This window comes from Meriones unguiculatus, chromosome 20 (assembly GCF_030254825.1).
Source record: "Meriones unguiculatus strain TT.TT164.6M chromosome 20, Bangor_MerUng_6.1, whole genome shotgun sequence".
Lineage (NCBI taxonomy): Eukaryota > Metazoa > Chordata > Mammalia > Rodentia > Muridae > Meriones > Meriones unguiculatus.
Genome location: NC_083367.1, coordinates 8,006,377 through 8,030,843, shown reverse-complemented (window position 1 = coordinate 8,030,843; position 24,467 = coordinate 8,006,377). Strand labels below are relative to the sequence as shown.

The 24,467-nt window shown below is 35.0% G+C and overlaps 1 protein-coding gene across 7 annotated transcripts in view; it reads right to left on the bottom strand.

Annotated features, from left to right (window-relative positions):
* The window catches only part of Epha7 (EPH receptor A7), a 161,701-nt gene that overhangs the window by 85,135 nt on the left and 52,099 nt on the right, over nucleotides 1-24,467 (bottom strand). For all 7 annotated transcript variants that reach the window (XM_021662501.2, XM_060373414.1, XM_021662499.2 and 4 more), the window contains 2 exons: nucleotides 18,879-19,034; nucleotides 17,754-18,089 (listed from right to left, as the gene is read on the bottom strand). In XM_021662501.2, coding sequence (XP_021518176.1) covers nucleotides 17,754-18,089; nucleotides 18,879-19,034 — 492 coding nt within the window. The remainder of the gene's footprint in view (nucleotides 1-17,753; nucleotides 18,090-18,878; nucleotides 19,035-24,467) is intronic.

Here is a 24,467-nt window from a genome sequence, read left to right as displayed (position 1 = left end):
TTGCTGTGAGTCTCAGCATATGCTTCCTTCCCCTGTTGTGTGGAGCCTTTCAGAGGACCCTCTATGGAAGGCTCCTATCCTCTCTTCCACCATTTCTGGCATTTATCCTGCTTGCCATTCTTAATGAGATTTAAGCATCCTCCCTAGTGGCCTCCTTAGTGTTTAGCTTCTTTAGGTCTGTAGATGGCTATCTTATATTATTTGGCTAATATCCGCTTATTATAACTGAGCATATACCATGCCTTTCTTTCTGTTTCTGGGTTACCTCACTCAGGATGATCTTTTTTAGTTCCATCCATCTGCCCGCAATTTCATGATTTACTTGTTTTTAGTTCTACCTGTATTTTAAATAATATATTTCCAACAACAACAAAAAAAAAAATTAGCAGGTTTGACTGCTTGGTAGTGGGTCATTAAAGTGTTAACATAAGGACTGACTCCTCCATAAAACTTTTTTTTATAACTCCAGGCTTAATTTCTTTGTCTTCAAGAACATATGGGGATACTCAAGAAATACTGAAAAAAAAAATCCTCTTCTGGTTTTACCATTAGAAAAGCATGAGGTTTTGAGCTAATATACAATACAATCATCCACACATGTGATGTATTATCTGTCTACAGTTGTAACATAAGCTTTTTGCCCTGATCAATCCTGAGACAGGAATTCTATTTAAAATTTAACAGTTTCTTTGGCATTTACATTATAATTCCAAAGAACTTATGAAAGTTCTGGGCATGGTGAAGGGCACAAAGAACTCCATTTTAAAAAGAGAGAGAGAAAAAACACAATGAAATAAATATGTGTTTAAAAAGCACCCGTAATTTGAAAGATATGCTGCTAGATTAGTTATGGAACAGTAAGAAAGAGAATGGCACAAAAGGAAAAAGAGTATTGAACCTGAAGTGAGCCAGGTGAGATAATAATTATGATAGACATATCTCCAAGAGTTGGAGTTTAAAAAAAATCACAGGCTTTCTAAAATGTAGACTAGCAAATGATCATATTTTCTAATTCTTTTATAAAACTATTTTTATTAACACATAAAGAGCTATGGATTAATTTATTTCCCTTGATACTTTGTGAAATTTAAAAAAAACATATTTTTATTTAGTAATGAAATTGAGATTATTTTCATTCAAATCACAGATAGTAAAATACTGTTACTTCTTATTGACAGTCTACAAAGATGGCTTGTTGGAGGCTGATATACAATGCATGTTTATTACTATAATATAAAAAAGGAATGTTAATACTATTCTTGCTATCCAATACAAACTGGATGTTCTGTTAAAACATTTACCTTTCTAAAGCCCATATATGGTAGGCGATGCAGTAAAATGTTTGCACCACAGCATGAGTACCTGCAACAATCCTTAGAACACACTTGAAAAGGCCAGGTAAGCACAATCTTGCATTCTAGGACTAATAAGGGAAAAAGAGTTATATAGTTGGGGTTCTCTGCCTGTCATGGTAGCCTGCTATGCAAGCTCCAAGTCAAAGAGACTCTGTCCCCAAAACAAACTAAATGTGTTCTGAGGAAGGACAACTAAGGGTTGGACTCTGGCCTTCAAATAAATATAATCCTGTGGGTGTACACACACAGAGACACACAGAACATTCTGATAAAAAATTTAAAGTTACTTATTAAAAACAAAGCAAAACAAAAATGATTCAAGTATTGAACAAAACCTTCAAGTTGATCAAAGAGCAGGAAATCAAGTCCATGTCAGAGACTGTTCCTGCTCCCCATACTAGGGAACTGCCCTGGAGACTGAGCTACCCATGGGCTATACCTGAGCAGGGGGTCTAGGTCCTCTCCAGGTGAGGGTCAGATAGTAGGGGAGAAGGTCCTCCCCTACCAGTAGACTAGGGGAGGGACATAGAGAGGGAGAGGAAGGGGGGTGAGCCTGGGAGGAGATGAGGGAGGAGGCTACAGCCAGGATACAAAGGGAATTAATAGTAATAAATAATAATAATAATAAATTCAAAAAAGATACAAACCAAGTTTTTCACCTACTATAAACCTTTAAAATATAAGAGAGAAAATATGCATAATTGTCACACAATTTTCATCCAACACTATACTTGACTGCGAAGGGTAACCAGAGGAATACTCCTTAAAGTCTTTTTGAGCAATTTAGTATCAGTACACTGAGCACATATAGAATATATATGAACATTCTGGTTTCCACTCATACGCCCTATGTTACAGTGGCCTGAACATAAGGTGCCATCATGTTGAAAGCCACAAGGGCAGCTTGTGCTGCTCTCACAAATTTCAGTGACCTTATAAGAACAGAATGGAATAGCTTCACCCCAACAACCGGTCCCCAGTATTCTCAAACACACAATAGCAACTACTTCTTTTGTATTATTTCCTTCTCCCTATTCAGGATTTTTAGGATATACTTGAAGGATGCTCACAGCAGTAAAACAAACAAACAAAATAGCATAAGTAAAAAATAACAAAGAGATGTAAATCAGCTCACTTGTTCTTTGTTTTGTCATTTACAGATGTGTAGGTTTGGAGTAGCTAGATAAAAAGATATGAATGAAGTTTAAATAAGAACTTAAAGGAACCATGATATCATTTACTGAATTTGGATGAAACACAACCATAATAGGGAAAATCATCACAGAAAGCAGCTTTAAAACGTGAGTGTAATGTTACTGCTATCAAATACACAATTCAAAGCCTCACTTTTCTCTTATGAGAGAAGCAGAACATTAGAGAATGATTATTCACAGATAAGGTTGAACAATAATGACAAAGATTAGCAGTGGTCAAAAGCAAGGTTCTAAGGACTACACACCATTTTCCAAAGGTCAGAGTCACGAGGTCTTTCAGTAAGTGAACGTATTTACACACTGACTTAACATGGCAGTCAAAAGAGAACATTTCTATTCTTTGGAATATAGATTAGAAAGGAGACCTATTTTTCCATAAGTTTTTGACCAATTGTACCTATAAAAATAGTGGCTTTTCCAAATATAAAAGCAGTTTGGCCATTCTGTTGCACTGCGTTATTTTATGTTGGAAGATAGGAAATCTGATTTAAAAGTCTCAGACAGCTATTTTTAAAAAAGTTTTCAGGTTTATATGAATATGTTCAGTAAATGAGAGATTTCTCATAGTGAACTAGTAAAAAGAAAATAGTCCTTTTTCTCATATTAAATAATATGAGTGTATCACAGTCAGGCCTGCTCCTACTCTTAGCACTGATCTCAAAGATGCAGCTCTGAGTTGGAATCAACTCAGGAAGGGAAGTAAATGTCATTGGACAAGGCAGAGGCTACAATCCAAAATATTCTGGCCAGCAAGATGGCTCAGAAAGTAAAAGTACTTGGGACCCAAGTATGGTAGTCCAATTTCAGTCTCTGGAACTCACACAGAGTAGGAGGAAAAAATAGACTCCAGAAGAGTTCTCTGCATATCTATGCAGTGGTATGCTTTTTTCTCCTTCTCTCTTTCTATCTCTCAACAATGATAATAATAATAACAATAAATTTTAAATATTAATTGACAAAAAGAAAACAAATTTCTGAGTAACACTGGTTTTGTGTTCATTCTCCATGAGACCCGGCTGTGTTATAAATAAGCCTTTCCCTCTGCACTTAGTTGTTCTCCACAAAAACACACAGCGAGGAATAAAAGGAGGAAGAAAGAGAATGGGAATGTGGGACAGAAGAAAGGAGAGATTGGACTGAATGAGAAGAACTGGTAAAATACCAAGAAAGAAGAGAATGAATTATATCCTGTGAAAAACAAAACAAAACAAAAGCAAAAAACAACCCTGCCAACAAAAAGTCAGGGGAGTAAATGAAAAAACAGAGAAACCGATTTCCTATGTAAGGAAGGTCTGAACCCACTGCCTTTGTTATGCCCTGGTAATCCAAACAGCTCATTGGAATCCATATCTAAGTCTTCCTCTCTCTTAGCATGTTGCACATTTTAGCTTCATAATTCTTGATTAACACACTAAAAGTGCAAGAAATTTACATGTGGATAAATATGCAAATGAAAGATTCATTTCGGTAAACAGATAAAGAGTAGAAACCAACTGAATATATTAAAAGAAAGAAGAGATTTTAGGTACCTTGCAAATTCACATAAAACTAGGGAAGTGAACATTTGCTTAGGGGAATCTGCATCAAATCATCAAAATCCAATTCTCTCTCCAGACTAACACTTTATCAAATAATAGTTCTCGTGGTCTGGCTATGAGTGGGATTTAAATTCGAATATGTATGTTTACAAGCTTATAAAACTTCTCAATGATGTTCACTGTCGGAGTATTCAACAGGAATAAAAACAAAACCAAGTAAATTCAAACGATCAAACTGTTTGAAGGGGAGAAAGAATATTTGGTTACGAATCTAAGCAAGTTCAGATTATTCATCTTCAGAAGTTCAATTTTACTTTCTGAACAGAACAATTTCCAGTTCTGTTCTATTGTTCATCCTATAAAATCCTTATCATTAAATGTCATTTATCTATCCTCCAAAACATAATGAAAATTGAGTAGAAAAGTAGAACATTTCCTGTACTCCGTTGTCAAATTATACAGTTATGATATGGCATAACTCATAAGTTTTCATAGAAAGAGACTAATCAGCACGGTAATAAATGACATAAGTTTTCATAGAAAGAGACTAATCAGCACTGTAATAAATGACACAAATTTGAAAATGTACACACATGTGTCCACATCCTCATGCAGTATAATGACTCAACCTCTGTCACAGAACTCAATTGTCAAGGTCACGAAATAAAATGCATGCATTCTTAGAATCTTTAGAAAATCATTACAGAAAGCACTTTATTGAGAAATAATGCCATTTTTTTATAGTCAGTTATATCTAATAAACCTTCATTATTTCATGGAATTAAATGGACTATGAAAGTTTTGTTCAAATACCAGGCAAATATTAGCATTATTTGCTCAAAGAATATTAGATAATTTATAATTCTTATATAGCCCTGGTTACTGAAATTGTTATGCATTAAGACTGTAAAGACAAATTTTAAGCATAAATAAAATTATCAGCATTATCTTACTAATTTTTAACAAGATTCTGCTTTGCTACAGTTACGTTTATGCCACAAATTTTCAAAAAAAATTACTGTGGCACATTAGTCCTACCAATGTATAACTGCTTAACAAATGATTAAAATGGATTATTTGCCCAAACTCAAAAGAGCAATTGATTACCTAAAATAAAGACTTATGATTCTAAATCCGGTGGCTACTTTGTCTACTGTGTCTATGTGGTCTCTCTTGTCTTGGATCTACTACTACATAGAAACTGACTTTATTTTTCTGTAGGAACATAATCTCAGCTCAAGATATTTATTGCCTCACTAACAAAACTAATACTTATTTTAGGCAGAAAATACAATGAAAAAATATGTCTAATGGATGTACAGAAGAAAAGAACTCAGAAGGAAATCTCCTGTCTCTTAAATCGTTCATAAATATTAATCAAGATCCCGTTAACTCACTATATAAAGTCTCTATTATTTAACTTCAATTCCTTTATCTCTAAATACGAATGAAATGTCCATATTCTAATCTAAATGGTTTCTAGGGAATAAAAACAACTACTTAAAGATATATGCTTCCAAAGAGCGGGCCTCTCTTCCCGCTGGCAGGCAGCCTAGTCAGGCCACAGAGGAAGAGGATGAAGTAGTCCTAAAGAGGGTCAGAGGGCAGGGGAGGAGGGCTCCCCCTTTCTGAGGACTAGAGGGGGGGATAGAGTAGAAGAAGGAGGGAAGGTAGGCCTTGAGAAGATGAGGGAGGAGCCACAATCAGGATATAAAGTGAATAAATTATAAAACATTAAAAAATAAAAAAATAAAGATACACTTTTATTATTCGAAGTTTCCAAAACAGATCATCATAAGGAAACACGTTTTAAACGTATCTAAAATTGTGTATTTACTTCTGATTATTACCTGTATAGGGTAATAATACATTTTAGGGGAATAATTTTTATCAAAATGTATAACACAAGTTCATTAGATATATGTGCATGAGTGTGAACATGTGGGCACACACGCCTACTGAGAAATTCATAGTAGTAAATAGCCTGGAATGATTCCTTCTGTCCAATTTCAGCTGTATTTGGTTCTGCTATGCAGCTTGAAAACAATTATTATGATCACATTTAATGAAAAAAATTAAACTTTTTTTCTCCAAAAATATTTCAGATGGTAAATATGCAATTAAATTATGGCAAAGAAGAGAACAATTGTCTCCTAATGTAAAAATCCAATGCTTGGATTAAGAATAAGATTTTTATAAAGAGATATTAAATGTTTTAAGAATACATGATTATATGTTAAAATATATTCAATTGTTTTATTTAAAATAGTCAAATTAAAGTTATGCACACACTAAAAGATTAAAATAAAATTATATTTTAATGATGTGGTATTGGCTCTTATAAATATAATCATAATCTGTGATCTTGTGGCAATACATAAATGGGACATCATGAGCGAGGTTAGGGCTGCCGATATTTACATGGAGTCATTAAACTTAAATGTTTTAATTGTACTGTATATATAAACTGCAAATAATAGAAGTCCAACCCATCTATTAACGAAAATAATTTAATTTTCAATTTTTAAATGAGTTCACAGCTGATTAAGGATTTCAAATATACAAAGCCCACATTCTGTAGATAACTGTGCATGTGGCGGGAAAGTACTCAGCTTTCCCCCACTGTCATAATCGCTGTCTTCCAAGGTATTTTTCTGAGTGACACATTAACCTCTGTTGTGCACTGATGATCAGACGGTCTTCCCTTCTGCACAACTGACAAATCCGCCCCTTAAAATTCATCCAATAAATCCATCATGTCATGGATTTAGAGCACTTTCAGTAAGCCAACCTATTTTTGTCCATACTCTCATTTATTCCCAAGGAGTTCTCCACGTTTTTGAAGTGTGCTGAATAGAGAAGTAAAATACTACATAATTCCCAACTCTAAAAGCATTTTGGGCAAAAGAGCAATTGAATATTTCAAAATGTTAATGCGTATATGCACATGTAAACTAAAATGTTACAAAAAAATCTGTGTCAGATGTAAACTAAAATGTTAAAAAAGTCAGTGTGGAAATTAAGCAGTTAAGTACAAATTTAGGCTAAAGGTGAAGAACATAAATTCAGAGAAGGAAAAACTATAGAACATGGAGTATGAGAATATAAACTGGAAAGGTAATTTTGTCTTTCTGATTTTGATTTATTTTCAATTCAATTATTTAAATTAATTCAGAAAAAAACTAATTCCTAAAGAAAATAAACTACTGACAGTTATTATCTAACTTACATCAGCAAATGGATATGTGTTAGCTACATTTACTAACTTAGGACACATCCTCCCCTGACAAAGAGGCAAACAACATGGGTACACCAAGGGAGCAGACAGGACCTAGTTTTATCTTAACTTTAAGAATAACAATAATCTGTAAGTTGTGGATGTACATGTGTGATACTAAGTATAATTTATTCAGAGTGTCTATCTGAAAAAAAATCTAAGACAGAGTTTTGGGATTTGGAGCGCCTCAGATCTCTTTCAGGAGCTGCTTGGTGAAAAGACCCAAGACCCATTCAAGCACACATAATTCAGAAGGTCTGCCTGCCAGCAATAAAGGCCGAAATTGGATACTTGGTGAGATTAATTACCTAGATAGGGGTTGATAATGCAAGTCAAATGGGAATGTAATTAAAGTGCACCTTCCATGAAAATTATTCATTGCTGATGGATCAAGTGACAGATAAATCAAAAGGCATTTACAAAAAAGAGCCTACAGGTTAACTTGAGGCAGGCCCTTCCTCTTTTTAAAGCTCTGTAATTGCAGGTGTGCAATTCACTCTTGCTGTTCTGTCTCCATCGAGATACCAGAAGACAAAAGGGTAGATTGTAATGTAATCTAAAAGAAACAGAAGCCAATAGGAAAACCATTAGGATCATGGTTACAAACAAAAGGTCAGCTAGACTGGAACCAGTTGGTTGGCAGCCTTCAGAAAAGAGTGTCACTGTCTGCTCATACTATAATGGAACTTACAACCATAAAGAAAGGCAAGTGATGAATTAATAAGTTGACTACTCCCTAGGGTGCAATTCTTACAGATGAAAGGCATGCTGTGGCAATCAAACAGAGTTATAAATTAGATAAATCGAACGGCATAAAACCATTTGCATCATTATTATTAAATAAAGTCTTCCTGGATGTGCTGTTAATTCTTTACTGTCAATACATTTATTTACACCCAAGAACAGTTAAAAAAAAAAAAACCAAAAAAAAAACCCAAAAAACACAATGTGTTATACCAGTAGCAGTGTAATTTCAGCTACACAGAGGAATGCTAAATCTAATTTCCACATTGAATTCTCCTAGATATGTTTACTATACTACTAAGGGTAGATAGATTAAAAAAAAAAAAACAATTAAGTGATAATCATTGAAAAAAGCAGTTTTATATGCTACTTATTTTCCTGATCCAAATAATAGATTCATTTTTCTTTTACTGACTTCTATCAAGAATGCATATTACACTTTTTTTGTCATCAAGACCAAACTTGATGATGTGTAGGAATCCTACCGATGTGGTAAAGGACATAATTCATTAAAAACATGCTTTTAATAAAAATATATATTTTGAATGGAGACAACAAAAATTACTATTGCTTTACTTTTATAAGCATATCATTGTATGGCTTTCTAAAATTTGATAATTTAAATTACAACTTGCAAAAATCTGAATTCAACTACATTAAAACACCATCTGTCGCAAATATAATATAAAAATGTTTCAAGTTTCTGAAACATAATGCAATCAAAATAGGGTTTGCATTAAGATGATCAACCCTCACTTAGAAAGACAAACGGGATGGACATTGGATGTAGGAGAAAACAAGTAACAGGACACCTACCACAGAGGGCCTGTGAAAGACTCTACCTAGCAGTGTATCAAAGCAGATACTGAGACTCATAACCAAACCTTTGGCAGAGTGCAGGGAATCATATGAAAGAAGGGGGAGTTAGTATGACTTGGAGAGGATAGGAGCTCCACCAGGACCAAATATATCAGGGCACAGGGGTCTTTTCTGAGACTATATCTCCAACCAAGGACCATGTATGGATATAATCTAGAACCTCTGCTTGGATGTAGCCCATGGTAGCTCAGTATCCAAGTGGGTACCCTAGTAAGGGGAACAGGTACTATTTCTGACATGAACTCAATGGCTGGCTCCGTCCCCCAACCCGAGGGAGGAGCAGCCCTGCTAGGCCACAGAGGAGTACTTTGCAGCCAGGCCTGAAGATACTTGAGAAGCTAGGGTCAGATGAAAGGGGAGGAGGTCCTCCCCTATCAGTGGACTTGGAAAGAGGCAGGGAAAAGATGAGGGAGGGAGGACAGGATTGAGGGAGCAGGATACAGCTGGGATACAAAGCTAATAAACTGTAACTAATATTAAATAAATAAATAAATAAATTTGAAAAACTAAATATAAATATTTAATTTAGTTCTAGTAAAGATATATTCTAAATTGTTTTATATGCTAATAAATTTGATAAGGTTCTAGTTCCAGGAGTAAGGAAGTTCAGAGGCAGACAGACAGACAATAGGAGATTTCAAAAAGGGAACATAGGCTGAAGGTAAAAACATACAAGCAAGTCCTTAGAATCACCAGTCTATAGCTCTCCATTCCTAAAGCTGATATAGCAAAGCTGAAATAGGCTCAGCCAACTCCCAAAGTATTTTTTTTCCCAGAAGACAGTGTTCTTCACATCCACAGAAGGCCCTAATGAGTAACTTAATTCCAGACAAAATATAAAGTCAACTGTTCTTACATCAGAAGATTAGTTGAGGTTTGCCTAGAAAACAGACTGAAGAATCACCAGGATACAATAATTACTATCCACTCACCATTTGAAAAAGTTGAAGAAAAAAAAAAAAAAAGAAACTTCAAAAAGTTGGACAGCAGTTTAAAGAAAGTCTGTCAGTATCACTTCTAACATGACAGCATTTAGTGAAGCACGTGTGCCATAAAAAATACATTAATATCCAAGGGGTCTTGAAATACCTTCATGGCATTCTGGGTAAAATATTTTTAAACTAAAAAAATTACATAATGAGAAAATGAAATTTGATCAGTGTTAAGAAATATAGACAATAGCAAGAATAATCTCAAAATATTTAGGCAATTTTATGGTTTTGTGTGTGTATGTGTGTGTGAGAGAGAGACCATGTGTGTGTTTGTATGTGTTTTTATGTATTTGTGTGTTTGTGTATGTGTGTACGTTTTTCTAAAGATCAATCCCAGAGAGCAGCAAGTAAGTACTACCACACAAGTATGTAACCAGTTCTATGACTATCACACAAATATGCACCAAACAAAATCTTCCACAGTTTAAAAAAGGTGAGCATGTGCTATGGTGCAGTTTATGACACAGTTGTAAAAAAGGAAAACAAAGGAAAGGGGAAAAAATGTAAAATATGACACATTATATAACTACAAGGGATATTAATGTCCACAACAATATAAGTATAGCTACAGACCATGGCTATAATTATCTATGAGACATATACTAAATTTCTAGCAGTCAACATTAAGAATGACAACATATTACAGGAGAGATAGTTCTACATCTACAGGTTTGCTTTCTAAAATTAACATCTCTCCTTTTTATGACCTCTATTTGTGATAGTATAGGTTCTCAACAATAATATTTATTTGAGGCTAAATTTGGGTTCTTAGTGATGTCACACATCTAAAAAATAGAATGAAATGTCAAAACAAGGAGAAAACAAGGTTATGATAATGCATTAGAAGAGAACGACAGCCATTTCTTTCCAAACAAAAGTCAGACTCATTTTCTGTCTCAGTCTTTAGCAGTTTGATAAATGTTGTATGAAATCAGCATAAAAAGCAATCTATTACAATTCATTTCAGCCAACCCCATGCATGCCTGCTGCATATGCCACAGTGTATTTGTTTCTGACCATGGAAATAGGATTATGATATTTTCTACCTCAAATTCTCCAGCATAACTGTTTTTCATAGCTTCAAATGTTTAACTCCAATGGATTTCCTGTCTTCATTCGAATGACCTCCTAAGACATTTGAAACTATCAGTTCTTGGCTGAAAAAAAAAAAAATCCCTTCCTAGCATTGCTGTGTCATCCTTGCTATCTAACTCAGATGCCATTCCATTCCATTTCCATCCAGCAATGCTGGTATTCTACTAGCTCTTAACCTTGGGAGACCTAAAAGAATTTTTGTCATGTATATATAGCTATTGCTATTTATGTTCACATCTGTACAATAAATTATATATTATATAGCCTGATACAACCAGAGTTAATAGTTGTGCTTAAAAGTACTAAAAAACACTTGAATAATACACTAGTGGTAATACTAAACCAGTGTTTCCCTTTTATGATGTATAAATGTCTTTGTGGATGCTATGCAGAATATTCTGCATCTTTCTATATGTTGAACTTAATGACCAGATATTATCAAAATTTGAAATGCTAATTATCTAATGTCAACATGAAATGAATAATTAAGAAGCACATGTCTTCAACCTATGGTTACTGCTTTCACACACCTCTTCTATGCTCCTTGTCTGCAACAGGGCAAGTATTACAGGTTTATATGTGTATCTCTATCACGTATTTTGTCACAGAGCATACATCATCTGCTCTTGGTGTCTCAGATTAATTTTGTTAGCATGGAGCAATTATCTCTTCCTTTCTGATTGACCTCTTTGTAAATGAAGTACAGGAAAGTTAGATAATTTTTCATGGATCTTTCACCTCTTAATTGATTCTGTCCATTGCTTCTAAAAAAACAAAGTCATAAAAACAGATTTAAGCAAGTAAAGATCAGCCTATTGCAGTTATAATTGACAGATCTGAGAAGAAAGATCTTGATAGTGTTTTCTCCTTTACCCTATTACTTGGATCAGTTGGTTAGGGCTGTTAATGATCCTCGTGAATCAATGTCTTTTCTAGGTACCTCTAATTTACTGCATTGGTGGATAAATACAGATGTTTTCTGGATAGCTCTGCATCATTCCACTAGATTGCTTGTCTGAATCAAATTTGCTTCAATTCATCACCAACAAAGCAAGGAACAAAATAATCAACATTTACTCTCTATTTCAGTAGACTGGTACTGAAATGGAACAACTAAATGCTGATCAATGTTAAGACCATCTCCTACTGTTCTCAAGGTGATGCTACTATGTAGGTACAGAAATTCATGTGCATGTATCAGTGAGATAGGTAGTGAAACTTGAGCTGGCAAGAATTGTGTTCCACTAATACATGAGTCAAAGTGTTTATTATCATCATCACTACCTGTTCACATGTATATTAATTCATACAGAAACAGCTTATGAAGCTCTATTCTCTAGTTTTTCATTGTCTGCAATGAAGTCTGTCTCCAGAGTGCTCTTATTTTAGTAACAGAAATGGTTTGACAATTGGACCCACAAGAACAGATTAATGATCAAAGCTGTCTGTGTACTGGAAAGTAATCACTGATATAACTGGCTTGGACCAAATAAAGATTTAAAAACTTTTGTGCATCATAGTAATCAGTTTGTTACTTTTATATGTTTTGTATCTCCAGAAAAAGAAAATGAATTCAACAGATATTTACCAAAGATTATATTCTGAAAATTTTTTTTCTTGCACATTTAATTTAGGTCCTTATGTAAACATGGTTTTGGTATTTTCTCATCTTTAAAGAAAATAGCACATTTTTGTTAAACCAATCTTCTATTTCTCATTTAAATGATATTTTTAAAAGTGAAGTGGTTATTCTTTTATAAATATTGTTTTATGAGATGCATTTAAGTTGGCTAATGCCTTGACTCAAAAAAATTTCAGTAGCAAAGTGAAAGACCTCTATTAAGGGTAATACATAGTGTAAAAATTACTCTACATAATACTATCATTATGGACTATTCAAGGGTAATAATCCAGCATTTATTTAAAAGAAGGTTTTAAATTTAGTAGTTACAAATTTAATTCTCTGAAATAGTTATAAAACTTATTTCACAAGAATCCTATATACAGCACTTACTTCTTAATTATGTGCAAATTACTCTATTAAAATTGCCAAGAATATGACAAATTTTTTCAAGCCTGAGAAACTAAAACAAAAATATCTAACTAATTTGTATAGAATTTTATGGCAGCATCACTGTGCAGCCTCTACATCTCATTAGATAATTAATCATCTTGCCTTAAGTAAAGAAAAAAAAAAAAACATGACTACAGGTCACTTTTACTAGTGCTCTTACTAAACAAGTGCAAACATTTTAGAGGAGGAAAATCACAAACAATATGAGGCTCTACAACCCTCACAGTTTTCCCAGTACACAAAGGGGTAGATTTCATACTTGGCCTCATGTTCACAGAAAACAGATATTTTCTCTCAAACTAAGGTGAAATCCAATTATTTCACAGGTGAGTAATTGTATTAAATAGCATGGTCTGCTAGAACATATACACAGCCTTACGTAGAGTTGTTTTCTTACAGTTTTGGAGACTTGATGTCCTGAAACAAAGCCCAGCAGCGTTCAGTTTTACCAAGGCTTCCTGGATGAGGGATCATTGATTTTTGTCTGTGTGCTCTTCAATCTGTCCTCTCGTAAGTGGAAGGTAGGAAAAGTGGGGGAAAGAACACATTCTAGGGTCCTTATATGATCTTAGATTGTGAGGAGCCAGATTAGAGTAGGGTGTCATTTCCCTTTTCCTCCTTGTATACCCCATCACCTGATATGGGACACATTGGGGGTCATAAGCATTTAGAAAGGACAAAGTCCAGCTCTTCTGCTGTGATAACATACATGTGTGTATGCTTACGAAAGCATATTTTAATAAGACTAACACTTTTTCTAAAAGACATTCTATTGTTTTGTTGTACTTGTAGCTTTTTGTTCCTCACGGTGAGCTAATTAAGTCTTATAAAAATTGCTGATTTTAATATTACTTTAAAACCAGTAAATATTCTAGAATAAGAAGACATATTTTCTCAATAGCGTATTTCCTTAAAACATAAACCAAGGTTATAGATTTTCAAGAAATATAAAAATTCACCACTTTAAATGGAATGAATTTATTTTATTTATCACCCATGTAAGTTGATTTGTGTCCATTTTAATCATAAATGATGATAAATCATAAATGATGAAAGAGATGTTTTGGGTTAATTTTTGAGAAAAACATTCATAGTTGAATTACATTAATTTATGTGAATAAGGCTATTTCTGAAAATTAAAAACATGATGTGCTAACATCTTTTTGTATAGCTTTGGCTATGTATTATACTTTATAATATGATGTTACTGATATATTTTATTTGGAACATTACATCAATATCACAAATCACACTAAAGAGAACACTCAAATAAATCTTAGGAATCAGATCTGGAAATTGAAAAACATAAAATTAATTAAACTAAAATATGCAATTCTATTTTTCCTTAAAGAAAGAGAGTGAAATGGCAACCAGAGATAAGAGAATGTTTATCAAAGTTATTTCTCAATGATATTTTGTCAGTAATGTCCATGGGACATTATTTGATTCCCTTTTCCTCCATAATTTACCTAAGAATTCCCATGTAGTGATTATATAACTAAGCAATTTAAGAAACAATGTTTGATATAACTACATACACGCTTTTGAAAATTCTGAGATAGTCGATATAATTAATTGCCAAAATTAGGATCAAACAATTTACTGGTGATCCTTTAAAGTCAATGTTTTACCTGTAAAATGTCACAAAACCACTCAAATTTTTAATGAAATGATATTAGAGTGCTATAAAATAGTTCATCTATATAAAATAAAACATACTGTAAATAAGGGAAAAGAGACTAAGATATCAGTGGATGTTAGAATGTCTGTCCTACACTAACTCATGCCCAGGCACACCCTAGTGTCTTTAGAAAATGTTTGGTTCATCTTGTTCTGTTTTTCCAGAACTAAGTTTAGAGAGCTGTTTAAAGCAATTTAACTGGAATCACCAAATAATGGGGAGACAGAGCCGCAATTGGCCATCTCTTTTTAACAAATAATGCTCCCAGTAATGGGAGTAGGAAACATCTAATAGAGTTGTCAAAGTGGTCCCATGAGAACCCCTAAATAACCCACGCAGATGCCAAGACTATAGGTTGTTCTCCACAACATGCTAGCAAGGCCCATGACTGAAAACAACACCTATACAAGTTATTGAACACAGAGATGTTGAGCTGGTGACCCTGAGTGTTGAAAGTACTGGGGTCCCTGGTTCTTGTGAATTCTCTTGGGCTTTTTTACTTCTTATTGCTTGTTTTGTACAAATCTAATGTGTAAGCTCTTGGTTTATCTTATTATATTTTATTTTATTATTATCCCTTAGAAGCTGTTCATTTTCTAATGAGAGAGAGACAGAAATGGATGGAGGGTGCGGGGGAGAGGTGCAGAGGAACTGGTAGGAGGAAAAAGAGGACACACTGTAATCAGGATATATTATGTGAGAAAAAAAGTCTTTTTTCACTAGAAGGAAGAAAAAGAAGTGTGTTGTGGATGATATACACAAATGAACAATCCATCACCAACAACTGGCTTACTCCAAAACCCAGCTCTTCTCACTGTATCAGGTCTGATTACCCAACAGCAAGGCTCGCACAGCCCTTCAGGGAAATCTTTACTGAGTCAGCCCAGATTGCTGTCTTTCTCTAAACACAGTCTGAACTTTGCACCCTTATTATTTTTTAAATATGATTTAATTTTATGTAATGGATCTTGTGATGTGGTGGTCACAGTCTCCTTGGTGAAGGACAAAAGAAATTATTTTACCAGCTGCTGAGATAGCTGCCAAGAAGCAGAAATCACTTCCCTGCTTCCATCAGAATTTTTTTTTTTTTTTTTGGTCTGAAAAATGACACCATATTCTTTCCTAGTGAAACTTACAGTCAATATCTTGGAAACACTGAAGTGTAAAATTCATTTCCACAAAGGATAACAGAGATGTTCATTAAATGGGGATCATTCCCCAGAGACCGCAGAAGATTCCAACAGGACTGTCTCACAGCTCAATTCCACCCCTTCTCCACTTGTGTTTGCTTCCCTCCTCCTTGACTGTCTAGTCTCAACTCCACCCCTCAGTAAGTTTCTCATACCAAACTCTATCTTGCTGACTGCTTCTTAGTGAGCCCGGTTTGAGAGACAATCCATTCCTTCCTGAAGGAGTTACAGTTTTTAATTCATATTTCTTCCTAAAGCTTTCCAGAGCACCAAAGCAGTCTAAAGACCATATTTAAAAACACAGTGTATAGACTTGTGCTAAGAAATGTGCCCAGGTACTAAAATTAGCAAAGAAAGGAAGGCTAGATCAAGCTTATTGCAATGTTCACAAAACTCCACCATCTAGTACGGGGTCACTTTTAGTACTGTTGATAACCTAGTCCTTGGCTACACCTACTGAATATCGACTGCACAGCACCTTTCAACAGAGTCAGCCGAGCAAAGCTCGAATTTCTGAAACTTCTTCCAGTAATAAGATTTTTCTGGTGATTTTAGAAATGTCTGGCTTCTCAAACTGACTTCCTGTCATACATTTTTCTGAACAGATTACCTGTAACAAAAGCTGACTAAGGAAGGCATTTAAATTATCAGAAAGAAAAAAAAGAGTATTAGCCTAAGCTACAAGTTCACAATTATCATTTCTTTTTGAATACTCATTAAATTTGTCAGTATGTGTTACAAAACTATGGACAATCACAGGATCCCATTTCTACTGATGACACTAAAACACTCTAATGCAAATTTTAAAAAGCAAAGTTTTCAGATATACAAAAATCATTGTAGTGGTTTGAATAACAATGGCTCACATAGGCCCATAGGGAACAACACTATTGGGAGGTATGGCCTTGTTGGAACAGGCGTGTCACTAAAGGGTGGGCTCTGAAGTCTCAGAAGCTCAATCCAGTTCACCTCCTGCTGTCTACAGTTCCAGCTGTAGAATTCTCAGCTCCTTTTCCAGTACCATCTCTACCTGCATGCTGCCATGCTTTCCATATGACGAGTATGGACTGACCATTTGAAACTGTAAGCCAGCACCAACTTGCTGTGGTCATGGTCTCCTCACAGTAATAGAAACCCTAACTAAAACAATAATCTTCTATGCACTAAAAAAAAAAATGGGTTAAGAAGTGTAGGATAGATAGAGCTGGGTGGGGTGGTGCATGCCTGTAATCCTATCACTTGGGAGACAGAGGTAGATGGATACTTGTGAGTCTGAGGCTAGCCTAGTGTACAAATCAAGTCCAGGACAGCCAAGGCTACACAGAGAAACCCAGTCTCAAACAAACAAACAAAACAAAAAAGAAATATACAAGGCACAACAACCAAATCCATTAATTTTTTAACTGTGATGTAGATTACAGTCACGAGAAATACTATCACTACTTGGACCACTAACTTCTCACTCTTCTTTTAGAGCCTTCATCAAAACTGTTTGAAGTACAGCAGTTTAAACTGGCTTAGAGTATATACACCTTTACTTCCTTTGCCAGAAATATAGAACTATTAATAAGCATGAATGTCATTTTACAGATAACAGGAGAAATAAGTAAGTTAATAATCAATAAGCTGGAAAAATATATTTCTGTGTAGCTGTGTAACCTACATACTCAAGCAAAACCACATTATGAACTCAGTAAAAATGCACAGCACATACCTGCTTGACCAGTGGTGATGCTGACAGCTGCAAAGAGCCGCTGGGACCGGCTTAAGTCAGAAACTCCATTCACGGCTTCAACTTCGAAAGTGTAATTTGCATGGGCAAGCAGGTCCATGACAGTGACATAGTTATCCTCTAACCCCGTCTGCTGGGGCATGTATCCAATGTTACTTCCACAGGGTACACATTCTCCTTGCTCCCAACTGCACCGCTTACACAGTATTCTGTAGGTGACATCGTTCCTTCCACCATTGTCTGCTGGAGGACTCCATTCCAAACTTACAGTGGTTTGGTTGATGTTGAAAATAAGGTTCTGTGGTGCAGAGGGAGGCCCTTTGGAAGCCAAAAATAAACAGGTATGCAAAAACAAGAAAAAATGTATACAAACTAAATGAACAATAGAATCTATGTAGGATATTAAAATTGATAAGTAGGCTATGAGCCAGAAGATGGCCTCCCATGATTTCTTTCACATAAACACTGAACTGTCTTGTTAAACAAAATCACCATGACTTCACTTGACAAGAAGTTTTACTTATTTTTTTCCCTTTCATCTTGAACAAGAAGAGGATAATGACTGCCTATCTATTTTTACCACAGTCATTCAGACTGTTTCTTCTAAGCAATTAAAAAAAGTTAGCACACCCAAGGGAAAAAGTTGTGTGATTGTTTAAATAGTTTTCTTTTGAACCAAGTTATAGTAAGCACACTTTTTTCATTCATAATGTGCTCAAGAGTGAATGATAGCAATGAGTAGGGCTGCTATCTACTGGGCCTCTTAAATATTCATTAATTTTGAAGCACCAAAATGTAGGATTGGTTTATCATCAGGATTTTAATTCATAAAACACTACTGCTTAGTCACATTTCATGTACCATATGGCCAATAATTTGTAACAAGTTCTAAGAAATACCATATGTAAAATGTTATTACATACATCTTAATTTGGGGGAGATAGGATTATTCTAACATTACCACTTCACTGAATTTGCTTATGAAAAAATTTAAAAAATTAAAAGCTAAAACTTATAGCCTTGAAGCCTGCTTTGGTGACACTATGCTGAGTGTTATAAATGAACGGACAGGAGGTGAAAGCTTTTCTTCTTAAGGTTTGAACTTACTTGTGCATGCGACATATGGTGGGTCAGAAGGAGCTCTGTAGTAGCCATCTTCACATTCACATCTCGAGGATCCTTCTCGGTCAGAGAAGCTGTGGGTTGGACACCGGGAACACTGAAGATCTTGAGAGGAAGATTTGTAGAACCTGCGGCCACAGGCTGGACAGGAAACAAGTCATGAGAGAGTAGGAGGAAAAATGAGCCATCTTTTGTGAAAAATAAACTTTCCATGACCAGATATAGGTTTTGATGTATTCCAACAAGTCAAAATCATGATACAGTTTTTAAAGAAAATAATACAAACAATAGAGAAAGTTTGCACCTGCAGCTGGGCTCAGTGCAATGTTAAATAGAAACCTGGAGAGTTGGGTGACTAACTCAAGAACAATCAAAGGATGTTTGCATCAACATTTGAACTGAGTATCAGCAATAAACTTTTATATGAATATGGCTGAAATGCTTTGCCCCAAATTTCTCCAAGCTTTGTAATGAGCACATGAAAGTCATACAGCGGGCTCCGCTCCACAATAGAATCTTTTTTTGTTAAAAGAAATACTTAAGTGCTAAGAGCAGGAGATGACAGATCATTAGCGAAAAGAGGAGCTGTGACTTGGAGTGCTTCCTGTTTCTCCTCTGCTGAGAGGGTCTAATGCTCAGGAACTAAGCAGCTGTTCTAGACAGTGAGAGGGAGCCGCAGATACTGCAGGTACTTCCCAAGCTGACTGCTACAACTCACTCAGACTCACTCATGACTGTGGGTACTCATGTGCCACTTAATATTCTTGGATATTTTATATGCTTATTTTCATCTTCAATTAAAAAACTTTTAGTATTTCAACAATGTTGTTATTGAGGATACTCTATAACAGGTATATTAAACAGACTCAATTCATTTTTTATTAAAACATACCTGAATACTTTAATTTTGAAAAACAACTATATCTCTGAAGAAGAGTTAGTAGATATTTTATATAAATCTATTTTAGAAATTTTAATCTTATCCATTTTGGGGGGATATTTTAAGGCAGGATCTCTCTTTCTCTGTAGTCCTGGGTATCTTTGAACTCATTATTTTAACCACGCTGACCTTGGTATCAGCCTTTCTCTGCCTTCCAAGTGCTGAGACTAAGCACAGGTGCCACCACACCTACCTCTTCTAAAATTTTAATCTCTTACTTGAAAGTTTAGTTGGCTCTCTTTGGGTGCTATTCAGAAAATTAATTAAAATCTCACTCTCTGGACAGAGGAAGGTAGGAACTATCCTACTGGAGTGTCATAATTTCCAGAAATGTTCAGTCATCCTTTGCTATTGTCTACACATTCAATATTTTGTGTACAGCTTTGAAATTTGTGAAGGTTTATTTTTATTTAGGTTTCAGGATTAAGACTGTTTACAAGATCGGTATATTATATAACATAAAATTAATTTATAGATGTTCTATTCTGTGACAGATAGATCATCAGGAGCACGACAGTCTCACTGTGAATGTAACATCCACTGCTGCCCTCAGAAGCTGACCCAGTGGATAACTGAAATAACCACATCACACAAAGACACACAATACAGACTTACATATCCTCAGTAGCAATCATTACATGCCCGAGGTGCAGAGAAAACAGGGGGCGCAGATTCAGAATCACAACAAAGCTAACAACACACACAGATTCGAGCTTTTCCTATTAAAGGATGTCCACTGTTAAGATAAAGTCTAGTTTACACTTCTCTATGCGTGCACGCGCGCACACACACAAAATGTTACTTTATAAGTACTCACTAGGTCTTGCTTCCTGTTCTATCTGTATACAAAGATCTGGAAACAGTAAAGGTCTCTTCATGACACTTAGTTGTTTTTAACGGATTAGAGGAAAGAGAAAGAATTATGAGAACCACATGGCACCATGATTTGATGTTTGGCAGGTACAGGCTTTCAGGTAGAAAACTGAACCAAGATAGTGGAATCCCTAAAATATTTTCTCCAATTTTTCTAAACCCCAAAATAGAAAGTGAATTTTTTTGATGAACACTCATGATGTTGAGAATGTATCTATACTATCTAATGATGAAAAATTTTAAAGTCTTACTGCTCATCTTTCAAATTACATTAAATTCTATTTCCCTTTTAACAGATGGGAAAACAGATTTGAAGCAAAAGAAATCTGAGTTCTTCAAATAATTCCATTTGCCTAAGTGAAAACCTGATTTAGAACAGAGGTCTGCACACTGCTCACTACAGGATCCTCATCGTGATGCAGTTGCTCAACACTTTCAGTTACTCTAAGTGATTTTCAATAGAGCTTTATCATCTTTCCTGACACACTACTCCTAAATTTCCACTATTGTTTTAGTTTAGAGCTCTATGTAACAACACTCTGACACTTTTTAATGAGAGATGTTAAATAGACCGTCTCAATTTTACCCTGAGTTCTGGGCTGCACAATTATGGAGAGCATTCATGGCTGTAATTAAATACGGTAATACTAGAAAAGTGTTCATAATTTTTTCCTTTGAAGTAATATTCGGTTGTAGTGCAGGTAACACTGAAAATTATAAGTTGCAACAAGTGAATTCACTTAACCTCAAAGGAAACTATCAATTTAGTGCTATTAAAAGTAAGTACAAATTCTTTAGAAGAAGGGTATTAAAATAAAAGCAAAAGCATGTAAAAGCAAAACCTTTATATCTTAGGATAACGTAAGGAAGTAGGTGGTAAAAACCCTGGGGAGGAAATAACAGATGTTCTTAAAATTAGAAACTGAGATAAGAAATCTATGTAAAATAGCTAAAGTCAAATATTCAGTGAGATAAATTTATAAAGTAGCCTTGTCTAGAATACACATGAAAGAGAATTAAGTGTCCCAACTACTACAAAATGCCTGCACAGGAACTCTGGCAACTTTCCTGTAGACAAATGGATATGGTTTTCTAAAACGCACAAGGAAAAAGATTTCACAGATAAACATATTGCAAATGTGCAAACATACATTCTCTGTACATGTAAGTATGGCCTATACAAGAAAACCTTCATAGGAGCTGTGAAATAACCGCTTAACATTTTTCTTGCTTTGTGTTTGAATTTCTTTAATGAAACTTGAACTCAAAGCAAACCTGAATGGTGTGCAGTCCTATGGAGAAATAAATTACAATAAGAAACCTACCAATCTAATGTCCTGCCTTCTCAAGTTTTCACGTTTTGTAGCAATGTAGGTTTCAAAGTAGTATAGTGTTGTACTCCGAAGAAATGAGGTTAAGCATAAAAATTGTTTCAAATATTTATTGCCTATAAAAAATAAACTCTTACCTATGATTTTTATTTTCATTTTCTGGGTTATAGCAAATCTAGAACTGGATTCTTTTTATTGATCTTTCCATCCTTGGGCTTTTAATGAAAAATAAGTTTACTATCCTAACTCAATTTTTGTATGCTAAGTGAGTTTTGCTAATTTTTTCTGTTCCTTAAACAGAAAGCCAGAATGAGAAAGAGTCTAGGAAAGTTCCATATACTAGACTAGAAGAATTTCCCTTGTTATAAAGCACCTACAAAATTTTATGATAGCATACAATAAGATCTGTTGTTTGCTGCCATGAAATAACGAAACTTTAATATTCAATTATTTTTAATGACAAAGCACAAAAAAGCCAGTCCAGTTGCCAATTCATAACATATTTACATAAGAATGCTCCAAAAAGAAAATATTTAAGAAAGTCGATTTTGAAGCCTTATATTTGGTTCTACTTCTGCATTCCTACTAATCACATTGCCATAGTTGCCTTCCCTTGATTCCAGGTGTTAGAGCAATGAGAGCTCTGGCCTCTGAGTTGATTTCTGTCTAATGCAGTCAGCAGAACAATCGTAGCTCTGTTTTAAAGAATGTGTGCTCTAAATGAACATTCTTTAAGTCCACAGAAAACCACTCAGCATTGTTCTCTGCTCCAGGCTCAGTATTAAGGTAAAATGGCTCCTCTTCCTTCTAAAGTAGATTCAAATGTCAAGACTTGGTTTGGTTCTTTTAGTTTATGGCACATGGAAGTAAAATAGGAAGAGTCCTGTTCAAGTATTTAGTACATATAGAGACTGGAACAATGCCGACATCAATGGACATGTTAACACAGGAGGACATTCCATGATGTCCTGACCCCTAGACAAAGAGCCACCAGTAGCTAATACACTGCGAGGAGAAAGAAAAGCAGGCTTTCACAGGGATGAGCACCATAACTGATTGTCCAAAGTAGGGTTCTCAGCCATGAAACAAAAATAGACTCAGTAGGTTGTACTTAGATATCTGTGTGTGTGTGCGCGCACATGTGCGTTATGGATAAAAATCAAAGAAAAGAAGGCTTTCAAATAAAGGGGAAATTAATTGGAGGGGCTTAACAGAGTATATAGCGAAAAAAAGGAAAGGGAGGAAGAGGAGTAATGTAATTCTACTTCATTTAAAATATACTGAAATAAATAAATATCTTCTTTATACAATTTTGTCCTAGGAACTCCACAGAACTCAAGGAGCCTTTGTGGTCAGGAAAGACTACCTGCTTGGGAGTGGACACATTCACCTATCCATGCATACTTGATGTCCCCCTTGACATTAGACTAGAAATCCACATGTTTTGTGGGGGGGGATTCCCACCGACTGTACATTGAGAAAGCTATGAAAAGACACAATTGCTGCGACTAAGTCACAGTTATAAATCATGATTGGGACTTAGATATATTTGTGTTTGCAATTATTAATGTATATTCACTCTAGGAAATTATGATCAAACATGCAGTCCTGAAAATCCCAGCGCAGTGGCATCCACCTGTAATCCCAAAGCTGGTTGCTGGAAGCAGGAGGACCACAAGAGACTTGCTGACCTGTAGACCCAGCCACACTGGTAGGCTCTGTGTTCAGTGAGAGACTTTGCCTCAAAGGAAAAATGCAGAGAGCAATCCAGCATGATGCTAGCTATTGACTTCCAGCTTCACACACACACACACAGACACACAGACACACACACACACACACAAGCACACACATGCATATACCACTCAAATAAAAGCTGAACACCAGGGTGAGTTTCATTTATTGCAGTTTCATACATGTCACAACCATTGCTCCTATTGGACATTTTTGTTTCTAAAAATAAATCAAATGTTCATTACCAGCATACTGGTAGGTCCAAAGTGGTTCCTAGACTTATAGAAGTTCATGTAAAATGCAAGATAAAAATAATCTTATCTCAAATAATAAGATCACAATTTAAAATAAGATACTACCTAAAGCATACTGAGACTTTTAAGAAATATTACAAAATTAAGACACTCATATAAGCCAATCAAAATCATATGTAAAGAAATAAATATTATGAAATAAAACACATATAAGCAAATCACAAATAATAAATATTTCTTCACAGAAGATATATGAAGGTTAATAATAAAAGGATGTAGAACAGCATTCGCCACCACAGAAAAGTAAAACAAACATATAATGAGACCCATGTATACTGAAGAAGATGGCTACAATTGAAAAGGCTAATTAAAAAAGAGAACTGTAAAAAGGTATGAGGGTGGGAAAATCCACATGGGATGGGCATCAAGTTAAAACACATGG